The sequence below is a fragment of the Scylla paramamosain genome, chromosome 6 (genome assembly GCF_035594125.1).
Source record: "Scylla paramamosain isolate STU-SP2022 chromosome 6, ASM3559412v1, whole genome shotgun sequence".
Classification (NCBI taxonomy): Eukaryota; Metazoa; Arthropoda; class Malacostraca; order Decapoda; family Portunidae; genus Scylla; species Scylla paramamosain.
Genome location: NC_087156.1, coordinates 25,789,619 through 25,816,996, shown reverse-complemented (window position 1 = coordinate 25,816,996; position 27,378 = coordinate 25,789,619). Strand labels below are relative to the sequence as shown.

The window sequence follows — 27,378 nt, the reverse complement described above, 5'->3', positions numbered from 1 at the left end:
CCGTTCCATGACTCAGGGTGCAACCTGATTTGGGCGCAAGTCGGATCTTCATTTCCCAAGGCAAAAAATTAAAATTAAAATTAAAAATTAAAAAGATTTTCTCTAATATCACTTACATTGCAACCATGCACCTATGTGCAAATATTCTCCTCACTAACACTGCCTTTCATGCATTGTTCATCACTTAGCCACACTATCAGCAACTTTTCCACTTCCTCCATCACTTGTGACAAATGTAGCATCAGCTGAACCACACCCTTAATCACCTTTTTTTCTTGACAGTGGTTGTAATGGTGGACTTGGCCATCTGAAACTCCTTCATCCAGTGGATCACACAAACACCACTCATATTTTCAATGATTTCCTTTTTTCAATGGTTATCACACTTTTCTTCTTCCCACCACTTGCACTAGCACTTTTCACTTGCTTACGAGGCATTTTCAAGGTAGAATGATCACAAAATAAGGCAGTTAGGTTTAAATAAGTAAGGCACAACATGAGGTACGTCCAGAGTGTGCATGAGCTTATGTGGGACTGAGGCTTTGGGCAGGAAGACAATGGTGGAAACACTGTGGCACCACTGGTAGCACGGGCACAAGTTAGATTTGTAGGCACATGTCAATGCAAAATCTGGGCGTCAGGAAAGGGCATGAGTCAGTTTGGGTGTTTACCAGGGGTGTAATCTACCATATATATATATATATATATATATATATATATATATATATATATATATATATATATATATATATATATATATATATATATATATATATACACACACACACACACACACACACACACACACACACACACACACACACACACACACACACACATAGTATGGTATGCGACAACACATGGTCATTATAACATACAACTGCAATAACGCACTGAAATTTTGATAAATGTTCAATCAGAATAATGAACCAAAACTGGAATAGTGAACTCGCCACTCATGTGAGCACTGGAATTTTATTAAATATTTAATTGGAATAACTGGTAAGTTAAGCTCACCATTCATGCGAGCACTGAAATTTTAATAAAAATTTAATCAGAACAACAAACTAAAACTCACAAGACTCACCAGCTGTGCTAGCCTCTGCTCACCTATCAGGTGCCTGTCTCTTCCTCCCTTTTTTCCTTTCCTCTCCCTTCCTTGGTCTTATCTCAAACCTCCCTCCCTGTCACCTTCCCTTCCCATTATCTGTCAGAGATAAGGGACAAGGGAATGAAACCTTGCTCTCTCTCTCTCTCTCTCTCTCTCTCTCTCTCTCTCTCTCTCTCTCTCTCTCTCTCTCTCTCTCTCTCTCTCTCTCTCTCTCTCTCTCTCTCTCTCTCTCTCTCTCTCTCTCTCTCTCTCTCATTCATTTTATGTTATTTTTGCTTCATCCTTTCTCACCCTTTCTCACTTATATAAGTAATTCTATTTTCATTCTCAATCAGTCTAATTCTATTTAGAGAGAGAGAGAGAGAGAGAGAGAGAGAGAGAGAGAGAGTTCTCCAGAAAAGCTCAAAAGGAGAAGGAATAGGGATGGAGAGAGAGAGAGAGAGAGTTCTCCAGAAAAGCTCAAAAGAAGAAGGAATAGGAATGGAATGGAGAGAGAGAGAGAGAGAGAGAGAGAGAGAGAGAGAGAGAGAGAGAGAGAGAGAGATGGTTCCAACTTATAGGATTTTATTGTATGCATGATGCCGACAGTTGGTAAATGTGACCAATACTTGCCAAAACATTGCAGAACTCAGGATGGTAAGAATTTAGGACTAGGCCATGAAACTTGGGAGGGTAATGTGTATATTTGCTGTATTATCTTAAATGTAGTAGTGCAAAATGTGCCTTTTTTTTTTTTTTTTTTTTTTTTTTTTTTTTTTTCTCTCTCTCTCTCTCTCAAAAATTGTGGAATTTTTTACATTATTTTCTGATTCCCTGGAACCAATTAATTTTTTTCCATAGGTTCTTCAGTCGCCATAACAAACACTACATTGGAACACATCATGTTCTTTGTCACATACCTTACTATATATATATTTATTTACGTACTAGTCAGTATGCTCCTTAAAGGGAAGCAACCTAGACAAAGTCTCATTGTAAGAATGTAAATACATAAGTCCTCCTTGCTTTGTCCCTTTCAGCTACCTTTTATAGTGTGCAGGGAATACAGTGGTAGTGCATTTTCATCCAACCGCAGAATGTGCAATTGGGATGATTTAAGACACGCCTTCTATTATTAGGTTCATACAAGTTCATTTTACTTTGCAGATTTGGAAATGCAGATAATATATATTCTGTCTAAACTAATAGTCTCCAGACTGTGTATATCTAGAATTATTAAAAGATTTAATGGTTATTGGTTTTTACACTTGTAGTAAATCTACAATGTGATTCTTATGAAACTTCTGCTGCTAGACTGTACATAACAGCTGTTTCTCATAGTAAAATATCTTGGCAACATCAATTGCAGATAGTTTCAATATTTTTACAATGTCCCATCGCATCCTGTTCTTGCAACATGAAGCAGTACACTTATATTCACAAACAATTTAGTCACTACATAAACTACTGCTTGAAATATGCCTATGGCATTAGCAGTTGATGTGCAATTAATCAGTTCTTGATGGACTGTAGAACTAAATATAAACACATCGTAGTATTACAGTATATATTAGAAATAATCTGTGGGCATGTCTGTTCTGCCTAAAGGCTTTGTGTTTTTTTATTTGATCTTCCCTGTGACAGAAAATTAATTTTCATAAAATAGTAAAAAATAAATTCAGTGAAATATTGATAATACAGGCAATTGTTTCATCAAGCTTGTGATAAAGTAAGAACAAAAAGGGCATGTGTGACTTAACAAGTTAAATAACCATGGCATCATCATTTTTTAAATCAGTGTTTCTAAATCAATGTACTGATTTGACTTTTGTGGAGCTGTCAGTTCTGTTGTTGCTCAGAGGCTTTTCAGTTGTTGTTCCCTTGGTTTGTGTTCCATTGTTACAGATGCAAGATTAGCATGAGTATTAAAGCTTAGAGGGATAAATCATAAAAAGTTTCTTTTCTATGTCAGCAATTATCCGCCAAAAAGGTGATTCCTTGTTATTTGTTCAATGTATTCATATCTTCTTCCCTTTTCTGTAGTCCTTTATATACTATAGTACTCTCTGTTGCATTCACTGATCAGTATTGTGATTACTTTTTCAGCTCTTTCTTTTGTCCAGATTGTCTTTTCTTTGATAACATTTAAATTTAACTTGTCACTCAGTATGATTCATACTGTTAAATAGCTTTTGCCTTGCTCCCTCTTCTTCTCTATCTTCAATAGTATTTTACTTGAATGGAAATTTTCATCTGTACCCAACAACTATGATTTTTTTTTTCTCTCTCTCTCTCCCCTCTTTCCAGTTATGAGGAAAAGAAAGAAAAGTTTTTCATTTGTTCATATTATTTGAATGAAGCCATTGACTCATCTGTTTCATTTGTTTATTGATTCGATACAAACATTTGAAATATGATTTTAAAAAAGTATTCAGCATTTGATCAATTGGTTACCAGCTGGACAAATGAATAACTTTACTATGCTGGAAACTAATCATTGTGCTTCCTTAGATGGCATAGCTCTTGAGTATACATATACATATTTAGTGGTGTGTGAATAAGGCTTAATATACCATGTCTTCCAGTGTATTGGGTATATCACTGATTTACTGGCTCCTGTGGTCCCAAAGCCTTACCAAATTGACCTTCAGTAATTCATCAACAGGCCATCCTTGTATGATGGTGGCTCCCACATCCTTTATATTTGTTGTGAGACAAAAGTCCATTTGATTTATCTATGATGATTCTTCATTATGCTTGGTGTTCACATCACAAGAACGTTGTTCTTGTATTGTGGACGGTGTATCAACAGAAGTTAGTAATTTGGATTAGGTTGCTGTATGCCCCTATTTTATAGTGGCACTGGCCATAACATTAATATATGTTGTGAGTTGATGAGTATATCTAATTGCAGTTATCTGTGCAGAGTTTACACTTGTTGTGTTTGTACATTCATATCACATCAGCATTGTTCTTACATTCCATCTACTATCTCAACAAAAAGTACCAGTAAATAGTAAGCAACTCTGGGTTATTACACAGCAGTGCTGCTTGTAGCCTTCTTATTTGTTATGAGACAAGTCGTTGGTTTCTCGTATCATCATTCAAGATCATTTCTAGGTTTTTTTATGTACTATATGTGTTGTTTTAAAGCTTCCTTTGTTAGGTAAATAAGATAGAATACCATCTGTAGCTACTCAGTAAACCATGTTTGATGGTTGTATAAATTCCAAGTTCCTTTTTGATAATGACCAAAATAAAGGTGATGGTCCATCAATTGCCAGTAAATTAGTGGTACATTTTAGAGTTATGTGTCCAGGCAAGCAACTTGGTGCTAGTCTTCATTCACTTGTTTAATGAACTCATTATATAATTGTCTTCAGTACAGTTGGCCATGTATTGCAAGCATTTAGTGTTTGTTCATTGAGGTTTCTTGCATTATTTCCTTCAAAACTGGTTTCAGAGATTGTTTCCCCCTAAAATTATTCTGTATCAAAGAAGTAGAGACAGTTCATTGAAGAGTGTATGTTATTTACATCAACTTAGAGAAAATTATATATTCGGTGCTCTGATTTCTGGCTGATTTGATCTACTTCTCATACAGGTCTCGTATACGTTGCTCTCTCATGTAGTTAAAAGATTTGCTCACACCCTCTACAAAAAAATAGATAAATAAAATAAAATAAAAATTGAAGGAATAGTAATGGTGAACATATTTCTCACATGTTGCACAAGGAAGTTACAATAGTTGCCTTATTGAAGGGCTTATGACAAAGACTTTTCAAAGGCAGCATAGAGTACAAGAGGTGAAGAGGATGATGGCATAGTGCTGTGAGTCTGTCTTCCTGTGTAGTCCTTAGTGCCTCGTGGCCAGTCTGAAATGTCTTGTATGGTGCATAGAAGAGCAATTTGTCTAGAGAGTGACAGGTTATAGTTGTACAAAATTATGACAATAAGCAATAAAAGCAAGGTACTCTTATTGTATTCTGATCCTTAATTGCTGATGAAACTTAGGAAAAATTACTAGATAGTCATACCACTTCTCAGTAATGGCAATACTTTTCATCATGTTCTCCTGTTCTCTATAGTGGCTGACAGTGAGGATGTCAGTAAGTGTGCTTAGCCATGACTTCTGTAGTAGCTTTGCCTAATTAATCTTGTATCTGTTTTGCAGCTACTGTAGCTTTTTCTTCTTCTTTGCATTATTCAATTGTAAGTGTTGATCATTATTTTTTTATATTTTATTTTTTTCATTATTATTTACTCAAAAGAGTTATGGAAGACACTGCTCCTGCACAAAAGGGTGTTGCCAGACATTTACCTAAAATATTTAACACTTTTCCTGCACTCTTACTTGGTTGGTTATCAATGTCTGGTATGTGTAATATTAAAAATCAATAAGAGTAACCTTTCAAAACAGTACCATTGCTGGACACTTCAAAATAATGAAAACAAGTGCAATGGTCTGTTCAAGAAGCTAAAGTTATAAATGCATATCTACTGAAATATCTTACACCATTCAAATAGTATTTATTACTAGATTGTTCTGATTTCTAATGTCATGTATTTTTAAGTTTTCCATCAGTACTAAAGTACTAATGAGAGAGTAAACCAAAGTTTCAGTATTGGGTTAGATATTATTCATATTTTCCCAACACAATACTAATGCAACAACCACATTTTTATTTGACACTGCATTTGAATACCTAAAAGCATGATTGTAAAAGATTTTAGTTTCCATGAGTATGGGCTCAATACATTTTGTTCATATTATTATCACAAAAGTACTTCTTGAGCTTTAAGGTCTATCTCTGTCCTTTCAGAATTGCTTATATTCTATTACGCTCAAATTTTAAGAAAGGTTTATGGAAAGAGTGGTGTAAATATATGGAGGTAAATCAAAATTGTATCAATCATGAAAGAAAATATATATTAAAATGAGCAACACTCAGAAATACCTATTTAATAAGCACACTGTAGTAACAGTAAATGGAACCCAGTGTAACGTCATTCTACTCAAAAGTACCTATTATTTATCATGCATGGTGTTGTGCCTTTCTCTCTTAGTGTGTGAACTATCTCACATTTGCCCAACAGCAATCAAGTGCAAATTTTGAGGCTGTTCCTCACTGCAAAGCTTTCAGTATTTTCTAAGATCAGTATGATATTTGTATATTGTAATAAGAGGATCTTAAGGTTGGCTTGTGGTTCATAAGAAGTACTTAACATTATAATTTTTATCACAGCAGCATAACTAGCAAGCATACATCTACTGCTTATTATTTATAAACTTTGGCTACAATGATCATTGCAGTTAATGATATGATAAATACTTGTATTAAAATTTTGTTTATGTTGCATAGACATAGTGACTTTCAGAAAATTTTGTGTAGTAACAGTTTACAATTATGATAGTAAACAGTAGTTGATTTTATAATTAAAAACAATATGCAAACATTTAAATGTAGAAGAATTTAATATATTATCTTAAAATTTATATAGTCAGACATGTTTCAAAGTTATCATGCAGAGAAAATTCCTTGTTTCAGTTTTTCACCAGAAACATAATTGTCTTAAATCCCTAGACTCACATTTGGCATGTGAGTCAATACTGCTATTAATGATACACAACTCTGCTCCACAGCTGCCGAGATTGAAGAGGATGGGAAGTGCTTCACTGGAAGACGGACACGCCTACCAGCCCCAAAACCCCTCACTGAGGACTTCTCTGTTTGGAATTTCCTTTACAAGAACATTGGGAAGGATTTGTCCAAAGTGTCCATGCCAGTCACCCTTAATGAGCCCCTCAACTTGCTTCAGGTGTGCATCACTATTCTAGTATATAGCAATTTTCTCCCTTAATTTTGTTTCATGCAGTTTGTGTCATATTGCCATTAGCATATGGTTCTTCTCTGCTTTGTTTCATATGAAGTAATTAGCATCTCCATTGTTTTGTTCATCACCTCTTTTGGCCATTCTCTGGTAAAGACCTTAATGTGCAATCATTCTATAAAAATGTGAAATACATCCTGTAACGTTCATGGATTTGCATGCTCATTCAAAGTTTTTTTTATTAACACAGTCACTCCTTTCAAATTGACCAGAATTTTGTTCTACCTTCTATTGCACATGAATTTTTATTATACATTCTGCACCAGAAATAGCTAAATAGAAGCTAAAGAATTGCTTTGTCATAATTATTATTATTTTAATTAATTTAATTATTTATTTTATTTTAAACTTTAATGTGTTTTTTTTTGTAGCGAATGTGTGAGGAACTGGAATACAGCGAACTCCTGGACAAAGCTGCTGGGCTGGAGGATGCTGGTGAACGTATTGTGTTGGTGGCAAGCTTTGCTGTGTCTGCTTATGCCTCCTCAATATATCGTGCAGCTCACAAGCCTTTCAACCCACTTCTTGGTGAAACTTATGAGAGTATCAGAGAAGACAAAGGCTTCAGATTTGTGGCAGAACAGGTAAAGTATTCCATATCTAGTTCAACATAGGCTCCTCCTGGTAGGTGGAAACATCTTCCAACAGATGACTTCAGTTGGACTTAAAATACTGAGGGATGGGATGTGAGTCATCAGCTAAAGCTCTGATTTCACTTAGTATGCTACCCAGTGCAGGGTCTCCCTTGGGAATAGTTGCAGTCAAATTTAATCCTTCTAAGACAAAATTTTTTTCTCTCTCTCTCTCTCTCTCTCTCTCTCTCTCTCTCTCTCTCTCTCTCTCTCTCTCTCTCTCTCTCTCTCTCTCTCTCTCTCTCTCTCTCTCTCTCTCTCTCTCTCTCTCTCTCTCATATATATACATACATTGAAACCTCAGTTTCCAAACTTAATTAATTTCTGAATGCCATTCAAAAACAAAATGTTTGAAAACCAAAATTATTTTTCCCCATAGGAATCAATGTATAATGGATTAATCCGTTCCCAGACACTAGTCTGCCCTGTCTTAGTGGGTTATGACAGACACTGCCACAGCCAAGATGGCTGCTTCCCAACAGCTCACAAATTATTTATCCAGAAAGGATGTATTGAATTAACTTAGTGACAGAACTCATCAGAAGATACTTTTTAGACCATGCAGGTACTCTCTTTGTCACCAATCTTGTTAGGGAAGCCTTACAGAGGGACACAGAGAGGACCAACCCACTTACTGCCAAAATAAAGGTGATCATAACACTTAAACATCTTGCTGCTGGGAAAAGCTACTGGAAAAATACAGTTGTGTAGTAGTGATGGCATTGGGGGTCATCATTTTCTTTATTATTTTTCATTATTATTTCTCCATCCATTTTGAAGGTCTCTTTCTATTTTTTCCTATTTCTAACACATTGCATTTTCTGGCATTAAATTCCAGTTTCCATCTTTGGCTCCGTGCATGTATCTTGTCAGTATCCTTTTGTAACTCCTTGCATTCATTTTCATCCTTTATTATTTTCATCATCTTTGCATCAGTGAAAAGATTTATATAACTATTTAGACTTTTTTCCTGATGATGCTTTTTTTATGCAGCCAGCTGTCCTCTCCTCCTTTCTCACATAGTGTTGTGGCTAACAAATGATTTATCCACATCAAGAATTTGTATGTTCATGTATGTGAGCTGTACAGGGAAATATACACAGTTATCCCTTGTTATCCATGGGGGTTACGTGCACACCTATGGGTAAGGAAATTCCATGGAAAATTAGTGTCCCACTTAAGAATATCTTTGACCCCCAAAACTTAGTTTAAGTAATGAAGACTTCTTGTACATGGTTACAAACATTTTAATCATCATTTAACAAAAAAAATAAATAAATAAATAAATAAAAAAGTGATGAGCACCTATAGGTTGCCTCTCATCACCTCTGTTATTTGAATTTGCGGTTGGCATGTACAGTACATGGTTACAAACATTTTATTTATTAATTAACTAAAGAATAAAGAAAAAAAAGTGATGAACACTGGTATGTTGAATCTTATTGCCTCCTCCATTATTTGAATTTGTGGTTGGCAGCAATCCCTGTAAAAATAAAACAGTGAATACTGAAACCATGGTTAAGGAGGAATGACTACAATAAACAGTGCATATGTATTTATTTTTACTGTCTGTGACACCAGTAGTATGAATATGTGTCCTATACATGACAACAAAAGGAGTTAATGTATCAGTATGGTTAGAATTTAGGACTCGGCATGAAAATTGGGATGGTAAAAATTTAGGGCTTGGCACAAAACTCAGGATGGTAAGAATTTAGGACTAGGGCACAAAACATCAGGATCACAAAATTTAGATACTGTCAAACTTGAGAGGATACTGTACTATACATCAACAAACATCCTATTGTTTAAGGGAGGAAGTGTAATACTCCATGCCCCTCAACTTCATTAAAGTGTCTCCACACCATTATAAAATTGTTGGTTATCAGCTCATTGAATCTTGACTCTGGGGTTCACTGTCATCTGCCACCTACCCTCCCTAGCTGTGATGGGATGGATTGGAACAAAGATTCATTGCTGCAGTTGGCATTTCTTCATAAGTCAGTTGTTCTCTTTTATTACTTTATCATAAAACCTATCTTTTTCTCACACACAGCTATTGTGACCTAGAGTTTCCTTGGTATGTCTAATGATAAAATATTTAGTTCCTCTAATAATCTGCATTAATTGTGTACTCTAACATGTCAGTTATTAGTTGGGAGCCATCAGTCTTAAAATTGAGTACAGAAATACTGAGGTTCTTCACTAAGTCACAGAGTGATAGGGTATCATCCTCTTAGGATATCCAGAGCATACCCTCCATGATAATGTCTCATGGAAACTTATATATATTGTTTTCTTTGACTGCCCAATGTAATTACCTATCAAGAGTAGTCAGGATCCCAGTCCCTTTTATTGTGTCTTTTGTATTAGTAACAAGAATTCTTTGTCATGAGATTGGCTATAAGGTTAACTTTACAGGCTAGATCCACCATAAAGTTGTGGGGAATGCAACTGTTACATCTCTACACAAGTTCAGACTTTATACAAGGTGCTGAGTTTTTACAGTGCATTTGCTCTTTTGTTAAGGCTGGAGTGGACTGTCCTGAAACCTGCTGCATCAGTAATATTGGATCCTCTTTGAGCACATCTTGGAAAATGCATACAATTCAGAGGAATTAATCAATATCAATGCAATGAAGATTATACTGTTAGTATTGTACACAATGCATTAAGTGCAGAATAAGGTATTTAGGTTTGCTATCATCTGTGTGTGTGTGTGTTTTTTTTTTTTTTTTTTTTTTTTTTTTTTTTTTTTTTTTTTTGTCAGTGCCAGTTTGTAATAGATCCTCACTGGCAACTTGTGGCTTTCTGAATGACCATTACTTGCAAACCTCCCAGAGGAAAACAGACATTAATGATCTCAACAATCATAAATTTAGTTAACTGTTTTCAGGTGAGCCACCATCCTCCAGTTAGTGCTTGTTATGCCAAGAGCCATAATTTCACCTTCTGGCAAGATGTAAGGATCAAGACTAAGTTCTGGGGCAGATCCCTGGAGTTTCAGCCCACAGGCAAGTTATTTTCTTAAATTTTAATGCTGTTTTTGTTTCATTCATGAAAATACATGATTATTCTCAGTAATTTTTAATTGTGCTTCATAAATTACCTTTGGCATTTTATAAAATTACGGTTCCAAAAAAGACTAATTCAGGTTTTTATACTCATTATTATTATTATTATTATTATTATTATTATTATTATTATTATTATTATTGTTATTATTATTATCATCATCATCATCATCATCATCATTATCATCATCATCACTATTATTATTACTATTATTCTTTTGTTTATTTGTTTATTTGCTCGCTATTTACTTGTCCATCTGTTATATAGATATATGGACTTATTTTATTATATTTTGTTTATTTTTCTATTTATTTATTTATATTTGTTTTTATTTATTTATTTTTTTTTGTTTCTTCATTTATTTTATTTGCTTATTCATTTTTTTATTTGCCCTTAATAGACTTGGAGAAAGCATATGATATGACAAAAAAGGGCTATGGGATGTTCATAAACTGTACATAGTCAGAGGCAGGAATGAAAAGTTTATGTAAATAGCAAGCAGGACACATGTGAGAGTTAGTGGTGGGGTGAGTGAGTTCTCAGTCAGAGTAGTTTTGTGTCAGGGTTGTGTAATGTCACTCTCAGTTTATATGGGGATGATGTAGTAAAGGAAGTAAATATGAAGGTGTTAGGCAGAGGCCTGAATTTGATCAGTAGGGAGGAAAGAGCATGGGATCTGGGTCAGCTACTATTTGCTGATGATACAGTTGTGGTGGCTGACTCAGAAAGTTGAAAAGACTGATGGAAGAGTTTGGCTGTTTGTACAATGGGGGAAGCTGTAAGTGAATGTTAGTAAAAGTAAAGTGATGAGATGCTCAAGAGAGATAGGTGGTGAAAGGATGGCTGTAAGACCGAATGGAAAACAGCTGGGAAAGATGGATTGTTTCAAGTATTTGGGATCATCACTTACAGTGAAGAGAAGAGTTGAGACAGAGGTGAAGTGCAGGGTGAAAAAAGCAGGAAAAGTACATGGTGGATTGAGAAAGATCTTTAAACATAGGACAGTGGGTATGAGTGTAAGTAGGGTTACATGAGGGAATAATGGTGCCCATTGTGCTGTATGGTACTGAAACACGGAACATAGGAGTAGCAGAGAAGAAATGGCTTGGTATAGTGCTTGAAGAGTATGTGTGGAGTAACATAGAAGGACAGAATAAGAAAGGGGGGAGGTAACAAGAACTCATGTTTTGAGGGGGTTGGCTGGACAGGCAGATGAGTGTGTGTTAAGATGGTTTGGGCATGTGGATAGAATAGAGGACAGAAAACCAGTGAAAAGAATAAAGTCAGATGTGCATGGTGGAAAGTTGAGATGAAGGTCTTGCCTGGAGTGGGTGAACTGTGTAAAGAGAGCACTGAATGAGAGGGGAATGACTGTGCAACAAGCAAGATCAGTTGTGCATTATAGAGGTGAATGGAGTGTCAGTGGTGAGTCCATGAAAATTTCACGGTCTCATCAACCTCTGGGAGGGGGTGTGGGTGCACATGGTGGGACCCATTGGCATATAGATCCTGCTAGAGTGCAGAGCACTTCATAAGAAGTACCTTGCATCTGCTGTGGTCTCAGTTTTGGAGTAGGTTTAGGGAAGGGAAGTTTCATTATGAAGAAGCAGAAGTAAACCAGTGTATTCTGTTCGGCATTGCCTTGGATAAATGTGGCCAGCTGTGCTATAACTAAGCTCCTGGTCCCGTATTCTACAAAGTCAACCATAGCTATTCATCACAGCTAACAGAATTTATGACCATCAGTCTTATGGCAATCAGAAGTCGTCAGTCATATCTCAGTCACTATCTGCTGCTGGAATGCACATTCACAATTTGTCAACTTTAAATTTATGGAATGGAATAAGTTCTTGACTTTATTTTCTTGAATTTAAATTGTTTTGACTTCATATTATGATTTTTTTGGGAAGTTAGACAGTGTATCTAATCAAAAGAAACATGATATATAGAAGACTATGGCCAACAGCCTTACACATGCAGGCCATGCAAAGCAAAGTTTCTTTATTTTTAGGAAAACTGATTGCTCTTGGCAATTATTTATGATAATACTTTATTGCCTCAAAGAAGGATATTATTTACTCATAGTTACTGATATTTATTGTTATGTTTATGGTAAAAACAGCTGGGGATCATGTTATGGTACATACAATCATGTTGCTATGATGTTGATAGACTTTTGACGGTCATAAACAAGGCTATGACAGCATTTTATGACCGATAATAGAAGCTTATGGATGACCATAAGAGTTTATGACAGAGTTATATCTGAAATGTGCCATTTTGTTTCACTATGACCAACAGATTTAGCTATGACAGTTTGTAAAATACAGCCCCTGGGGATTAGTATGATGGCCCATGAGACTATCCCTTTCCATCAGAGGCTGATGGGGATAAGAGTTTGAATGATGTGTGTATGAGTGTGTGGTGCTTTTGTGTGGGCCACCCCATTTATTTATGTTTACTATTACTTTTATTTTATTTTATTAATGTATTCTTTATTTGCTCATTATTCTTTATTTGTTTATTTATTTTATTTTATTTTATTTTATTTTATTTTATTTTATCTATTTATTTATTTATATATTTTATAAAATTATTCTTTCTTTCTTTATTAATTAATTCATTTACCTGTTTCATTTTATCATTTTCTTCATGATTACATTACCTTAGTTAAATGGAAAATATTCACCACTTTCCATGTACAGGCAAGGTACACTTGACATTGCGGGAAGTAGAGGACTCTGCTGTGGAGGATCACTATGAATGGAACAAAGTAACTACTTGTGTCCACAACCTGTTTGGTGGTGGGCAACGGTGGGTGGATCAGTACGGGGAGATGATCATCAAGAATGTCAATAAGGGCCTGACTTGCAAACTGTCCTTTGTACGGGTGAGTTAATGTTTTACCATGCCTACATCCAGCTGTAAGGTAATAATGATCTTTCAGGATACTATATTTCTGGCTTTAGTAATTTTAAAATTATAAAGTTCAAGGGAATTTGCTATGGCATACTATAAAAATATTTGAAAATACATAACTAAGTCATTATGGTCCAGTAAGACCATGTACCCTAGATATGTTGAATGGTGAAGATTTCTTCTTCCAAAAATTTAAATACCCTTGTGCATGGCTATTTAATACCAATCAGCTGGGCATGTCATGCTGCCATTAATGCATTTGGTGATAATAGGTTTTGTGAGCTGTTTTCAATAAATGAAAAAATAATCACTTACCAATACACTCTTGTTTATTCTGGCAACTATCCTGGGTGTATGCATGTATGAGAGACAAGCAGCTATGCACTACCAAAGTCAGGCAGACATGTGACTGCATGTTTGTCATGCTCTTTATGCTTCCTTCCTGTACCATTCCTAGAAATTTTTGCAGTATCTTTTTTACACAAAAAACTTCCTCAAGACATCATGCCTAAGTAAAAAAAAAAAGGCATGTGGAACATACATACAGGAAGGCAGCTCATGCCAGACAAAAATAATCTGAGGTTCAGGCTGGAGAACAACTGATGCCTCTGTCACCACGTACCATGCTCACCATCAGCCAACTTGTTACCACCTACCTCATCAACTGCCTCATATCTTCTTTCACCATCATCAACACAGTCAAATTTACCACCCAGGTAGCAATATTGGAACATAACTTTGGCTACAGCAATTACCACTTTCTCACTACCATGTTTAGGACAAATGAAGGAATTAAATGCAAAGAGAAGATAAGAAAAACATGGATGAAACTCCTGAAGAAGATAAAATTAGTGTGAGTGCCTGCAGTGGTTGTAAGCCAGACAGATTTCAGCCAAGATCAAACATGGCAACGCAAGTGAAGTAGCACCTCATGAAACCCTTGCCATGAAGTGAATGATATCCTATAAAAGGAAGTGACCAGGTGTCAGATCATAAGGGCAAGTATTGGTATATGATTATTGAGCCTCAAGGAAACCAAAAAATAACAAGTGTTGACATGATAACTGTATGGAATGGCAATATGACAGGAAAATTTGAAAAAAAAGCTTGATTATTTTTTTCAGAAAACTAAATGCATAAATGCAATCTGCCCCTTTACTTTTCGCATGATTGCTTTTTAGAATTTAGGGCTAAAAACTTGAATGATCACTATTTTTTTCACATCAAAGAGATTCTGGTTTATGTATTTTCTCATATTTTGCAACTAAATGAGAATGTTTTGCTTTTATTTGTTTATTTACTTTTTACAATTTTTTATACAGTTGTATTAGGTAAGTTATAAAGTACCATTGTGCAAGTAACAAAAAAGTTGGTATAAAAATTATGAGATCATCTATAATATTTTTGTAAATAGTAGAAAATTCACAAAAAAAAAAAAAGAATTCACTTGAAATTCTGATATGATAATGAGAATATTAATACTGTATACATAACATGTAAACAAATCCTTCAACTTTAGGCCCTAAGGCTAAACTAAAGCAATAGTGAAGTTCTTTAAACAGCATTGATAATTAGCTGGTTTTATTCTTCTCTTCCCCCAAGGCCAGTTCATGGTCATCCAAAAGACATGAAGTATTTGGTACTGTAACCGACTCCACTGGCCATGTGCTGCACAATCTTTTTGGCAAATGGACTGAAGCATTGTACTGTGGCCATGCACCCTCAGCCAGGGTTGTATGGCGACCAGGCAGTATGCCAGAGGACTTCCATCTCTATTATGGCTTCACCAGATTTGCCATGGAGCTCAATGAATTAGATGAAGACCAAGCCAAATATCTGCCCTCTACAGACACAAGATTCAGACCAGACCAGAGGTGAGGTCTGCCATCGTATATCATGCAAAATTAATAGACTACCTTAGTGTATTTCACTTATTTACCATTACTCTTTTTGCACAGGTGCCCAAGCTTCTTCCTTCTTAAATCTCTTGTCTGTTGACTGTTGTTATATCGTATTGTCCAAGTCTCCTGCTACTCTTTAAACATCTTTTTACTTCTACAGACATGGCTCTCCTTTTCTTAAGTCCTGTAAATGATCTTGTGACACATCTACCTTTTTACAGTAAAGTTGCTGTCCTATGTCTTCATCCATCTCATCATGCTTATATAATAGTGTCTTGAAATACTTAAGCCCTATCACTCTCTCAATTTTTTCCCATCTTTTCCTACTACTGGCACCATTATTCTATAAAGTGCACTGTAGTTATGTATATGTACTTCCTTGTAAAACCATCACCCTATTTTTCCCAATATTCACCTCATGGATAAATTTAAAATAATGAAGAAAAGATCCTATTTCTGATATGTTTGCATATTGCAGGAATTTTTTAATATTATGTAAAAATTGAAAAATAAATTTGGAATTCTAAAGACAAAGTCAGGTCACCACTAACACATAGGCAAGGTTCCACTAACAGTTAAAGAGTTGTAGATAATGAGAGCATTAGCAAAAAATAACTTTCTGACCTGAGTGAGACAAGTCCTGCATAAACTTAAATAAGATATATCCAGACTACCTACAACACTCAGATTTTTTATGCATATAACTAAAGGTAACAAATACATATAAGTTAATAAAACATCACAAGATTAATGAATAAAAACAGGTACAGTGTAGTATCAGTCTTTAAAAAAACATGCTGAGCCATTGTTTACATACACAGGTGATGAACAGTCAAAATTTATATTACCTCATGTCTTCCCTACTTGATGTTCACACTCTCACTGTGTTATTTGGGTGCAAAATTATGGCCTTCATCACTAAATGCAAATTATAAACAATAAATTTAGAATGGTGTAAGCAGGAGCAACCTCACTACTGCAGATCAAGAGAAAATTGCATAGTTGTCAAGCATGCAAATATGAATCAGTTTCTAAACTGGCTGCTCCATGGATAATGGGGGTGAGGGTGGCAGCAGCCCACTTCCTCCCCATTGTCAGTCACTAAATTACCATCGTATCATTGCGGGTGGTGGGAATGGCAGTGGCACCAGCACCAGCACCCCCACTCACTAGCATTACTGCAGATGGCAGGGATGGGGCAGCATCAACAGCAGCCCATACACTCACTAGCATTACTGCAGATGGCAGGGATGGGGCAGCAGCAGCAACCCATACACTCACTAGCATTACTGCGGATGGCAGGGATGGGGCAGAAGCAGCAGTAGCCCACTCACTAGCATTACTGTTGGTGGTGGCAGTGGCAGAAGCCCACTCCCTTCCCTGGTGTTAGTCTTACCCAATCCCAGACTTCTCTATGGCTTGTTGCAACCCATCTCTGCATTAGGGTTTTGAGCGCCCCACATCACAATGTGACCCGGAGGCAAACCAATCCCCCATGTTAGACTCTGTTAACAGTAATGTGGCTGTATTGTAATAAAAAGAAAAAAAAAACAGTAAAGCTGCCTCTTCATATTTTCATTACCTTGTTCCCCTCTGGGAACTTTCTTCCACATTCCTCCTCCTCTATCCCATCTTGATAGCTCACATGCTCCTTTTATCTCAGCCATCTCCACAGCACATATCCATGGCTTATGTGCTGTATTGCATATTGTTGTCAGATATGTGACATGTAACCTTTGTGGTGTGTCCTTTTTTTGTAAGGATCTCCACTCAGCATTTTATTTATTAATTTTTCTTCTTAATATTTTTTATAGCACTATACTTTGATCTTAACCATGAATATTGATTAGTACCTTTACTTATTAAGAAATTGCTTTGTAAAAATTTTTGAATTATGACCATTAATGATTTCTGTACACCTAAAGGTATCTTGAAGAAGGGAACATGTCTGCTGCTGAGCTGCTCAAAACACAGCTGGAGCAACAGCAAAGGGAGAGACGTAAACAACGGGAAGAGACTGGCGTGGAATATGTTCCCATGTGGTTCAGGTAAGGTACCATTTGGCTCAAGTGAGAGGCAGCCTTGCTGTAAACTACGGATGCTTGTTTCATGCAAGGGTAAACTTAATAATTTATGTATGTATGTGTCTATAAGAGTTTTTATATGAAATGAAGTCTACAAATAGTAATGCTTACACCAGCCACAGAGTCCCCATCTGGGGAGAGGACCATAAATGTCCCCAGGTTTGACTGCTCTTCTGGTATCGACCCTAGGTGTCTTAGCACCCCCCCCCCCCCTCAACTTTTTCTTCATTAACTTCTGCAGCATTCACGGTCTTAAGTCTTAATTTTTAATCTGTAGAACACCACCTCTCCCCTACTAAACTTCATCTTTTCGTTGCTGAAACACAGGTGTCTGAGGCAACTGACAACCCCTTTTCTGTTCCCTGCCACTTTCTCTATCCTCATTTTCAATCTGAAGCTGAATGTTGCATTTATGTGCACAACAACTTAACCTGCTCTTGTGGCCACACTCTTGAATCTTCCAAGTTTTTTCACCATCTTGCTACAACTACAGACTCACTCTTAAACTAAATTTATCTGTGCTGTAGACCTCTCACCTAAATCATCTGACTATAAGAAATGTGGAGCACATTCTCACTTCCCTTTTGTGAAGATTCCATTCTTGGAGACTACAGTGTTCACCACCAGCTTTGGCTTTCCTCTCCCTTCGCTGACCATCCTGGTGAACTAGCCTGTAACTTTGCTATCCTCTCTCTATGACTTAGAGCAACTGGTGCAACACCATTCTCGTATTTCTGACCGTCTCGGAGATACATCCAACATTCTTGACCTTTTCCTAACCTCAAATCCTTCTCTGTTGGGATCCTCCAATCACAATTTCACATCTTTATCTTGTCCTATCACTCCAATCCCTCCTCAGGATCCCCCAGAGTGGAGGTGCCTCTGGCATTTTGCCTCTGCTAGTTGGGAGGACTTGAGGAGGTATTATGCTGATTTTACTTGGAAAGACCACTGCTTCCATGTTAGAAACCCATCTCTGTGTGCTGAGTGCATAACAGGTGATAGTGTCTGGCATGGAGGTGTACATTCCTCACTCTTTCTCTTGACCTAAACCTTCCAAACCTTGGTTTAACACAGCCTGTTTTTGTGCTATACATGATAGAGAGGTGGCCCACAAAAGATACTCGAGCCCTCCATCACCTGAACCTCATGCATTTTTTATTTTTGCTTGGAACCGTGCCAAGTCTGTTCTCCAACTAGCCAAAAACTCCTTCATTAATGGAAAGTGTCAAACAGAGTTGCCAGGTCCGTGGTTTTCTCGCCCAATTGGGCTCTTTTTCCTGGTATTGGGCGTGAAAAACATGGTTTCCGCGGTTTGGCGCTTTTTGGGCTCTTTTTACCGCAGTTGGGCTATTTTCTGGGCTACTTATATTTGAAAATATATAATATACTCTTGCCTTCCCGACAAATGAGGGAGTAGACTCACTCGTATGATAAGGAGTGGCGCCAGGTCAGCCAGTAGAAGGGTGGTGTGAACAAGTCTCCCCTCTCCCTAAGGGGATTACTACTAGGGCCGCATGACCTCATTAAGACTGTAGGGCATCCATCCTGAACACCTGCATGCCGCACCCATAATTTCCACATTCACCTCACAGCACACACACTGAAACACAGCCAGTTTATTTATTCTCAGCCTCGTAGCTGCCTCAGCCTGCCTGGAGGAGATACAAGTATACTGGATGCAGGCCACGTGCATACGTGTGTACGTATGCACGTGAACATGAGCAAGTGGTCGAAATACAGCAAAAAATACTGTAAAGAGTGGGAACAAGAGGACGGGCTCAAGACAACAAAGTGTTAGCACCGTGTATGCTGAAGGAACTGTGTTGTGACATTGGCAAAAGTGAATATTCATTGATAATACACGAAAGTACTGACAATAATAGGAAGAAAAAGCTGTGTATTGTTGTTGTTGTTGTTGTTCGGTACCCAAGTTACGAACAGAAAAGAATCATAACATCATTCTTGGGACTTGTTGAACTCGATAGAAGCACTGCTGAGGCTGTTACAGCATCTTTGCTTGAGTTCCTGAAAAAAAAGGTAAATCTAGACATAAAAAAGTGTATTGGTTTGGCAAGTGATGGCTGTAACACAATGTCCGGAGCACACAACTCCGTAACCTCACGATTACGTGAAATAAATCCGGAGGTTACACACACATCAAGTGCATTTGCCACTCGTTACAATTATGCATGTCGTATGCCATGAAACCTTGAGTTCATGGTATCGCAGACATATAAGTATTTTTCGAATAGCTCTCTCCGACAGCAGAAAAATATGCAGAGGTGTACGCTACCATCAATGTGGGAGAACAGCCCCTCAAGATGTTGTTGCAGCAGCTGTCTGACACAAGGTGGCTTGCTATTATTATGCATGTTATTCATGCATAATATTATTATGCATATTATTCATAAAATATTGGGCTCTTTTTGAGCTCTTTTGGAGGGTGGAGTCCGCGGGTTTTGGGCTCTTTTTGGAGTAAAAGTGCGCGAAAATACTGCCGCTGACCTGGCAACCCTGGTGTCAAAATCTTTCAAGATCTAACTCCCCTCATGACTTCTGGCACCTTGCCAAAAACATCTCCATTAACTTTGCTTCTTTATCATTTTCTCCTTTATTTCAACCTTATGGCACCACTGCCATCTCATCTATTTCTAAAGCTGAACTCAGATTTTTGCTAAAAACTCTACCTTGGGTGATTCAGGGCTTGTGCCTCTCTCTCCTCCATCCTCTGACTACTTCATGCTGCCTATTAAAACCCTTCACAATGATGTTTTCCATGCCCTCACTGGCTTAAACTTTTGGAAGGCTTATGGACCTGATGGGGTCCTCCTATTATTCTCTGAAACTATGCCTTCATGCTTGCACCTTGCCTAGTCAAACTCTTTCAACTCTGTCTATCAACATCTACCTTTCCTTCTTGCTGGAAGTCTGCCTACATTCAGCCTATCACTCCACAACCTTCTATCTGATCATCAGTATGGTTCTCATCAAGGCCACTCTGCTGGTGATCTTGTTTTCCTTACTGAGTCTTGGTCATCCTCTTTTAGAGATTTTGGTGAAACTTTTGTTGTTGCCTTAAACATATTAAAAGCTTTTGATAGTGTCCAGCACAAAGCTTTGATTTCCAAACTACCCTCTTATGGCTTCTATCCTTCTCTCTGTAACTTCATCTCAAGTTTCTTTTCTGACCATTCTGTTGTTGCTGTGATAGACGGTCACTGTTCTTCTCCTAAATCTATTAACAGTGGTGTTCTTCAGGGTTCTGTCCTGTTACCCACTCTCTTCTTATTATTCATTAATGATCTTCTAAACCAAACTTCTTGTCCTATCCACTCCTACGCTGATGATACTAGCCTGCACTTTTCCACGTCTTTTCATTGACCTCCGGCCCTTCAGGAAATAAACAGTTCATGCGGGGAAGCCACAGAATGCCTGACATCTGATCTTTCTAAAATTTCTGATTGAGACAGAGCAAACTTAGTATTGTTCAATGCCTCAAAAAGTCAATTCCTCCATCTATCAACTCAACATAACCTTCCAGATAACTATCTCCTCTTCTTCAGTGACACTCAGCCTTCCAGATAACTATCTTCTCTTCTTCAGTGACACTCAACTGCCCGCCTCTTCTACACTGAACATCCTTGGTCTGCCCTTTACTTACAATCTAAAGCGGAAACTTCACATATCTCTAGCTGAAACAGCTTCTGTGAAATTAGGCGTTCTGAATTGTCTCTGCCAGTCTTTCTCACACCTCCAACTCCTGACTGTATAGGGGCCTTATCTGTCCATGTATGGAGTATGCTTCACATGTATGGTGGGGGGGGATTCCACTCATACTTTTCTTTTAGGCAGGGTGGAATCAAAAGCTTTTTATCTTATCAACTCCTCTTCTCTAACTGACTGTCTTCAGCCTCTTTCTCATCACCACAATGTTGCATCTCTTGCTATCTTCTGCTATTTTCATGCCAACTGCTCTTCTTATCTTGCTAACCATATGGCTCCCCCCTCCTGCAGCCTTGCTGCACAAGACTTTCATTCTTTCTCTCACCCGAATTCTGATCACCATTCTAATGCAGGAGTTAACCAGTATTCTCAATCATTCATCCCTTTCTCTGGTAAAGTCCAGAACTCCCTACCTGCTTCTGTATTTCCACCTTCCTATGACTTGAACTTTTTCAAGAGGGAGGTTTCAAGAGACTTACCCTGTATTATTTTACTAATGTTTTCAATTCTGTTTGGGAACCAGCACCTCAGTGGGCCTTTCTCTCTCTCTCTCTCTCTCTCTCTCTCTCTCTCTCTCTCTCTCTCTCTCTCTCTCTCTCTCTCTCTCTCTCTCTCTCTCTCTCTCTCTCTCTCTCTCTCTCTCTCTCTCTCCTTTTACATAAAAAAATTGTGTGTGTGTATATATATATATATATATATATATATATATATATATATATATATATATATATATATATATATATATATATATATATATATATATATATATATATATATATATATATATATATATATATATTACAGTATTTCCTGACTATTTGCAGGGGTTACATTCTAAAGCCTCCCACAAATAGCAAAAATCCACAAATCCTGGATGCAACCTCTACATGTACTCTACTGTATGATTTAAACTCTATAGTCTAAATCATACAAAATACATCTCACACTTATTAAGTGCAAGGCAAAGGCAAGCTCCATTGAATTCATTGTGACAGACTCACCAGAGGAACACACACAGGTGGCAAACTATTGGAGCAATCAGCTGACCTTCTTCCTCTGTTTGTGACCACAACTTGCCCATCTTGAGAGAAAATAAAAACATGAGACAGTTTCTTGAGAATTTTGTGCCAAGATTCAAAGTTGGCAATATTTCACAGGAACTTTGACAGAATATTCTGCAAAATCTTGACTACCAGTGTGTTAGTTATTTTCTCTCAAGGTGGGCAAGTTGTCACAAAAAGAGGAAGGTCAGCTGATTGCTCCAGTAGTTCACCAGCTGTGTGTGTTCCTCTGCTCTTGAGTCTGCCACAATGTCACAATGGGTTCATTGGAGCTTGCCTTTAATATTATCTTGCTTTTTTGATTTGAGGATGAGGTTAGGCTTAATTGACCACTTTAGCTTGCCACCCTAAATTAAGATGTTACTTTTGAGTTCCATCTTCCCAAAATAGGCAAGAGAAATCTACTTTCAAGTTCCACCTTCCCAAAATAGGCAGGAGAACACTGCAATCAGGTGATATCTATAAAGTTTAAAGCTTAAAGTACAAAGAACTATACATACATATGATGCGTTTGGAGCACAATTGATATTGTGTTAAGTCACTTTACATGGTCTAAAACCAGAATCTTTATCACTTAAGCTGCTTTTTTTCTGTCTAACTCCTTCCCCAGCTCTTTTCATTATTTTTCTTACCCAGTCTAGGGATTTCATAACTCCTATTCACTTCACTGCAGTTTTGGCAAACTTTCTCAGTTATGTGCATTCCTTACCCAATTGTTAGACACAACACTTTCATATACATATTATCACACAAGTGATGCTGGTAGCTAACCTCATCTAGGTGTTCACAGATCCTTTCAGTATTTCTGTAACCAATCAAGACATAGCAGTAGCCTTGCTAACTTCACTCCAGATCAGTGGTTTGCAATTGGTTGTCCATGGTGACTTTTTAGGGTGATCCAATGGATTTCCACTGTATTTCCTGATAAACTAGAAATGGAAAACTCAATACATCATCAACATGTTATTTGGAACAGTTCATGCAATCCTTATATCTAATTTGAATATATATAGTATTCAGGGTTGGTTTGATTTAAATCAAATAATTTAAATCAAGTGATTTAAATTGATCTAAACAGAGTAAATAAATCATGATTTAAATCTAAATTAAATGTACTACATTAAAAATTATTCAAGCGTTATATTGAGAGTAAAAAGCATTACTTAAATATACTTTATTAAGAATTATGTAAGTGTTATATTGAAAGTAAAAATTTTTATGTTTTAAGTCAAAATTAAATATATTGTGATAAAAATTATTTAAGTGTTATATTGACAGTAAAAAATCTTGTTTTAAGTCAAAACTAAATATACTGTGTTAAAGATTATGTGTTATATTGTGAGTAAAAAACTATTTAAGTTTTATATTAAGACTAAAACATCCAATGATTTAAATTATATATATATATATATATATATATATATATATATATATATATATATATATATATATATATATATATATATATATATATATATATGCACACACACTTACACAGACACACACACACAAGGAAGAAAGATGTGAAGCAGTTGTACAGGAAAAGTATCAAGTCTGTCCTGTACTGAGTGTACGGATCCTGTGCTGGTTTTGCAGCAAGTCAGGCACCAGTGAATCATTGCCATCTCTTACAAGTAAAAGATTCAAATGCATAAAAAAAGAAAGTAAGGTCTTTTTGTTGATAATAACAATAAATGCAATTATGAAATTTAATGAGCTTAATTCTTTTCTAATGCAAAGTAAGTTAGTTACTTTAATGTAATAGATCTGATTCAATTATTAGTCCTACTTATGATCTTTATGTGAAAAACTCATGTTGGGTAATATACAATGGAACCACTGTTACTGAACGCCTCCCTTCTCAAACAAAATTTTGAACTCATAATTGCTTCAGTTGCTGTACCATAATTCAGTTTTCAAACAGCGTTGCTTGACTTCAAATATTAAAAGACAGAGCAAAAGCTGCCATCTATTACTAATTTATAGTTTCTATAAATATTTCCTTTGTTTTTATATATTTAGAGGAGAGACACAAAATGTGAGACAGTAATTCAATCTTTGAAAGAGGGTAAATGTGATCCCATTGAAGAACCTCAATGTAAACAAACAGGTTTTAGCACTCAGGAGTAATCCTGAAGGTGGTTCCTTCAACAACCACTACTGCACAACTGCATTTTCCTAATAGCTTTTCCTAGCAGCAAGATGTCTAAATGTTATGATCACCTTCATTTTGGTGGTAAGTGGTTTGCTCCCCTCAGTGTCACTAGATTGGAGACAAACAGAATACCTACATGGTCTAAACTGTATCTTCAGATGAGCTCTATGTCACTAGTTCATTCAATACATCCTTTATGGATAAATAATATCTGAGCTGGAGATATTGTGAAGTAGCCATCTTAGAAGTGGGAGTGTATGTCATAAGAAGCTAAGACAGGATGGAGTGGTGTCTGGGAATGGATCAATCCATTTTACATTGATTCCTATGGGAAAATTAGCTTCAGTTTTCAAATATTTTGGATTTTGAATGACATTCAAGAATTAATTAAGTTCAAGAACTGAGGTTCCACTGTATATTAAACTGTGATTTCATTTAACATTGGCCAAGTTTAATACAAGAAAATGGCCTCATAAGACTGAAGCAAATAATTAGTGTAAACAAATAAGGATTGATGCAAAAAAATAATATAAATTTTTAAAATTTATTTCAATCAAAAATTTGATTTAAATCAAATAAATTGATTTTTTATATTTAAAGAATCTTTATTTTTTTCCAACACTGATGGTGTTATTATCAAGTTCATGGCCAGGAATCTGATACTATCATAACATCAATTTTTCAAATACATCAAGAAAATCATCACTTCATCTCCCCAATTTTCAAGATTTGGTTCCATGCAACTTTCTGTACCCAAATAAATTAAGTTTAAAATATTTAGTTCAAAGTTTTTACTTTATGGAGGAGATCCAATGCAAATTACAGACAGTGCTTAATACATATAAGGTACAAGACTTCCAGGAAGGATTCCAATAATGAGAGAAGCAGTGCATTGCTGCACAAGGCAACTACTTCAACAAATTCATATAGGATACATTGTTTTTGTAAATATATTGTGAGAACTTCTTGATTGTATCTTTCCATATTTTTAATAGTTCCATGATGTGAATAGAATGGACATTTAAAGTACTAAAGCTGCATATAGGAGGCATAGCATATTGAAGTGAAATAGTGAACTGTAATATGAAGGTGCAGCAGTCAATCAGCACTTTAATGGTAGTGATAGTTTGATTAGGTAAAGGTAATGAGGACCCATACAAGCAAAGTTAATGTTGGGAGTGTGGAACAAATGAATAGTTGAGTTTGAAGTGTCTGACATTTGAAATTAAGACTGGTCTCATTTCAGGCGAGAACACAGCAGCTCAGATGAATCATGGGTGTTCACAGGAGAATACTGGAATAAGCGCAAAGATCCTGGCTTTGTGAATATGACCTTTGACAAGCTTTGGTAGGTCCTCTAAATGAGTTATGGCCTTCATTGTCAAAATGTAAGTGTTCTAGCTAAGAAAAATAACTGTTAATGTAATTGTATGTACTTTGGAAATTTGTTGGTAGTTTTGTAACAACCAAGAATTATGTTATCGTGGATGGGCTCAGATTGTGATGATAGCAATTTTTAATGAACATTCTGGATAATTTAGTAAAATATCATTAAATTCTATTGAACTGGTTTAAGCTTCAAGCACAGTTCCAAGAAACACATGGTGAATGCCCATCACACAAGATACCAAGTGCACTTTGTGTTCTGGAGTGTCATACATACATCTTATGCCATAACAGGCCATGTTCCTCATCCACTTGTTACTTGTACATTTGTTGTAAACTAGGAGTGCAGTTATTATTTTTCTATATACCCAGTATACTTAGTTTTTGGCATTGAAATCTTCACTAGTTTTCTTTGACAAACATTTTTCCAGTGTGAATTCTTTTTAGCCAAGCAAGGTGCAGGGTGGAATCCATCATAAATTGTTTAATTTTTCTTATTAAAAGCCATATATATATATATATATATATATATATATATATATATATATATATATATATATATATATATATATATATATATATATATATATATATATGTATATATATATATATATCAGATTTTTTTTTTTTTTTTTTTTTTTTTTTTTCAAATATCCAAATGGTTCTGATTTTAATGTGAAAGCCAATCCATGGTTAACAATTTAATATAGAAAGATTTTCATATAAAACATTAGATTTCCCTTTGCTCTGTTTGCTAGTTGTTATGCAGTTTTATGATAATTTTATTTGATTTAAGAATTAAGAATTCTTAAATCTTAAGAATTAATTGAGGATCTTTCATTGGTTACTATAATAATCTTGTTTGAAAAAAAGTTTTACAGTAAGTAATGCTGAACTAAATCAGTATTTTTACTTCAAAGTGAGTTCCTAAAGTTTCATAAAATTGTCTTCTTTAATAAATAAAACTTGAATCACTTGTTAGAAGCATGTGATACTGGGATTGTCCTTGATTCCAAATATTTTTGTTTTATAAGAGAAGTGAATGTTGTTCTCTGTTTGAGCTTCATTTAAATCGTGTATGATATTGATCATTAATTAACTGCATTATGATCTTGCATGACAACACAAGAATTTTCTTGAAATGGAAACTTGTATGTGGCCTCAGGAATGGGTACATATGTTTGGTTTTGCCTGTGTACTTACAAGCACAGTTTGTTGTTGTGATCCCTGTCTAGTGTAGATATTGTCAGCCACATCAAGGGATGTATAAATCCGTTTAAGATCAAGAATGCATAGCAATCTCTACTATAGTGCTTAATGATGACATTACAGATTATGTTGATGTTTTTTAATACAACTTTTCTGCAGTTCAGCACTGCATTGCAAATATGCATACATTATTTCATTTGAATTTTCAATCCTGAGCTTTATTTTTTAGATTCACTTGTGACAGTTCA

At 36.0% G+C, this 27,378-nt stretch overlaps 1 protein-coding gene across 3 annotated transcripts in view; it reads left to right on the top strand.

Moving 5' to 3' along the window:
• Nucleotides 1-26,423, top strand: part of LOC135101508 (oxysterol-binding protein-related protein 6-like) — a 51,106-nt gene extending 24,683 nt beyond the window's left edge. For all 3 annotated transcript variants that reach the window (XM_064005575.1, XM_064005573.1, XM_064005574.1), the window contains 7 exons: nt 6,735-6,910; nt 7,354-7,566; nt 10,511-10,628; nt 13,395-13,579; nt 15,211-15,482; nt 17,435-17,557; nt 25,782-26,423. In XM_064005575.1, coding sequence (XP_063861645.1) covers nt 6,735-6,910; nt 7,354-7,566; nt 10,511-10,628; nt 13,395-13,579; nt 15,211-15,482; nt 17,435-17,557; nt 25,782-25,887 — 1,193 coding nt within the window. In that variant the 3' untranslated portion in view covers nt 25,888-26,423. The remainder of the gene's footprint in view (nt 1-6,734; nt 6,911-7,353; nt 7,567-10,510; nt 10,629-13,394; nt 13,580-15,210; nt 15,483-17,434; nt 17,558-25,781) is intronic.
• Nucleotides 26,424-27,378: the final 955 nt, after the last annotated feature.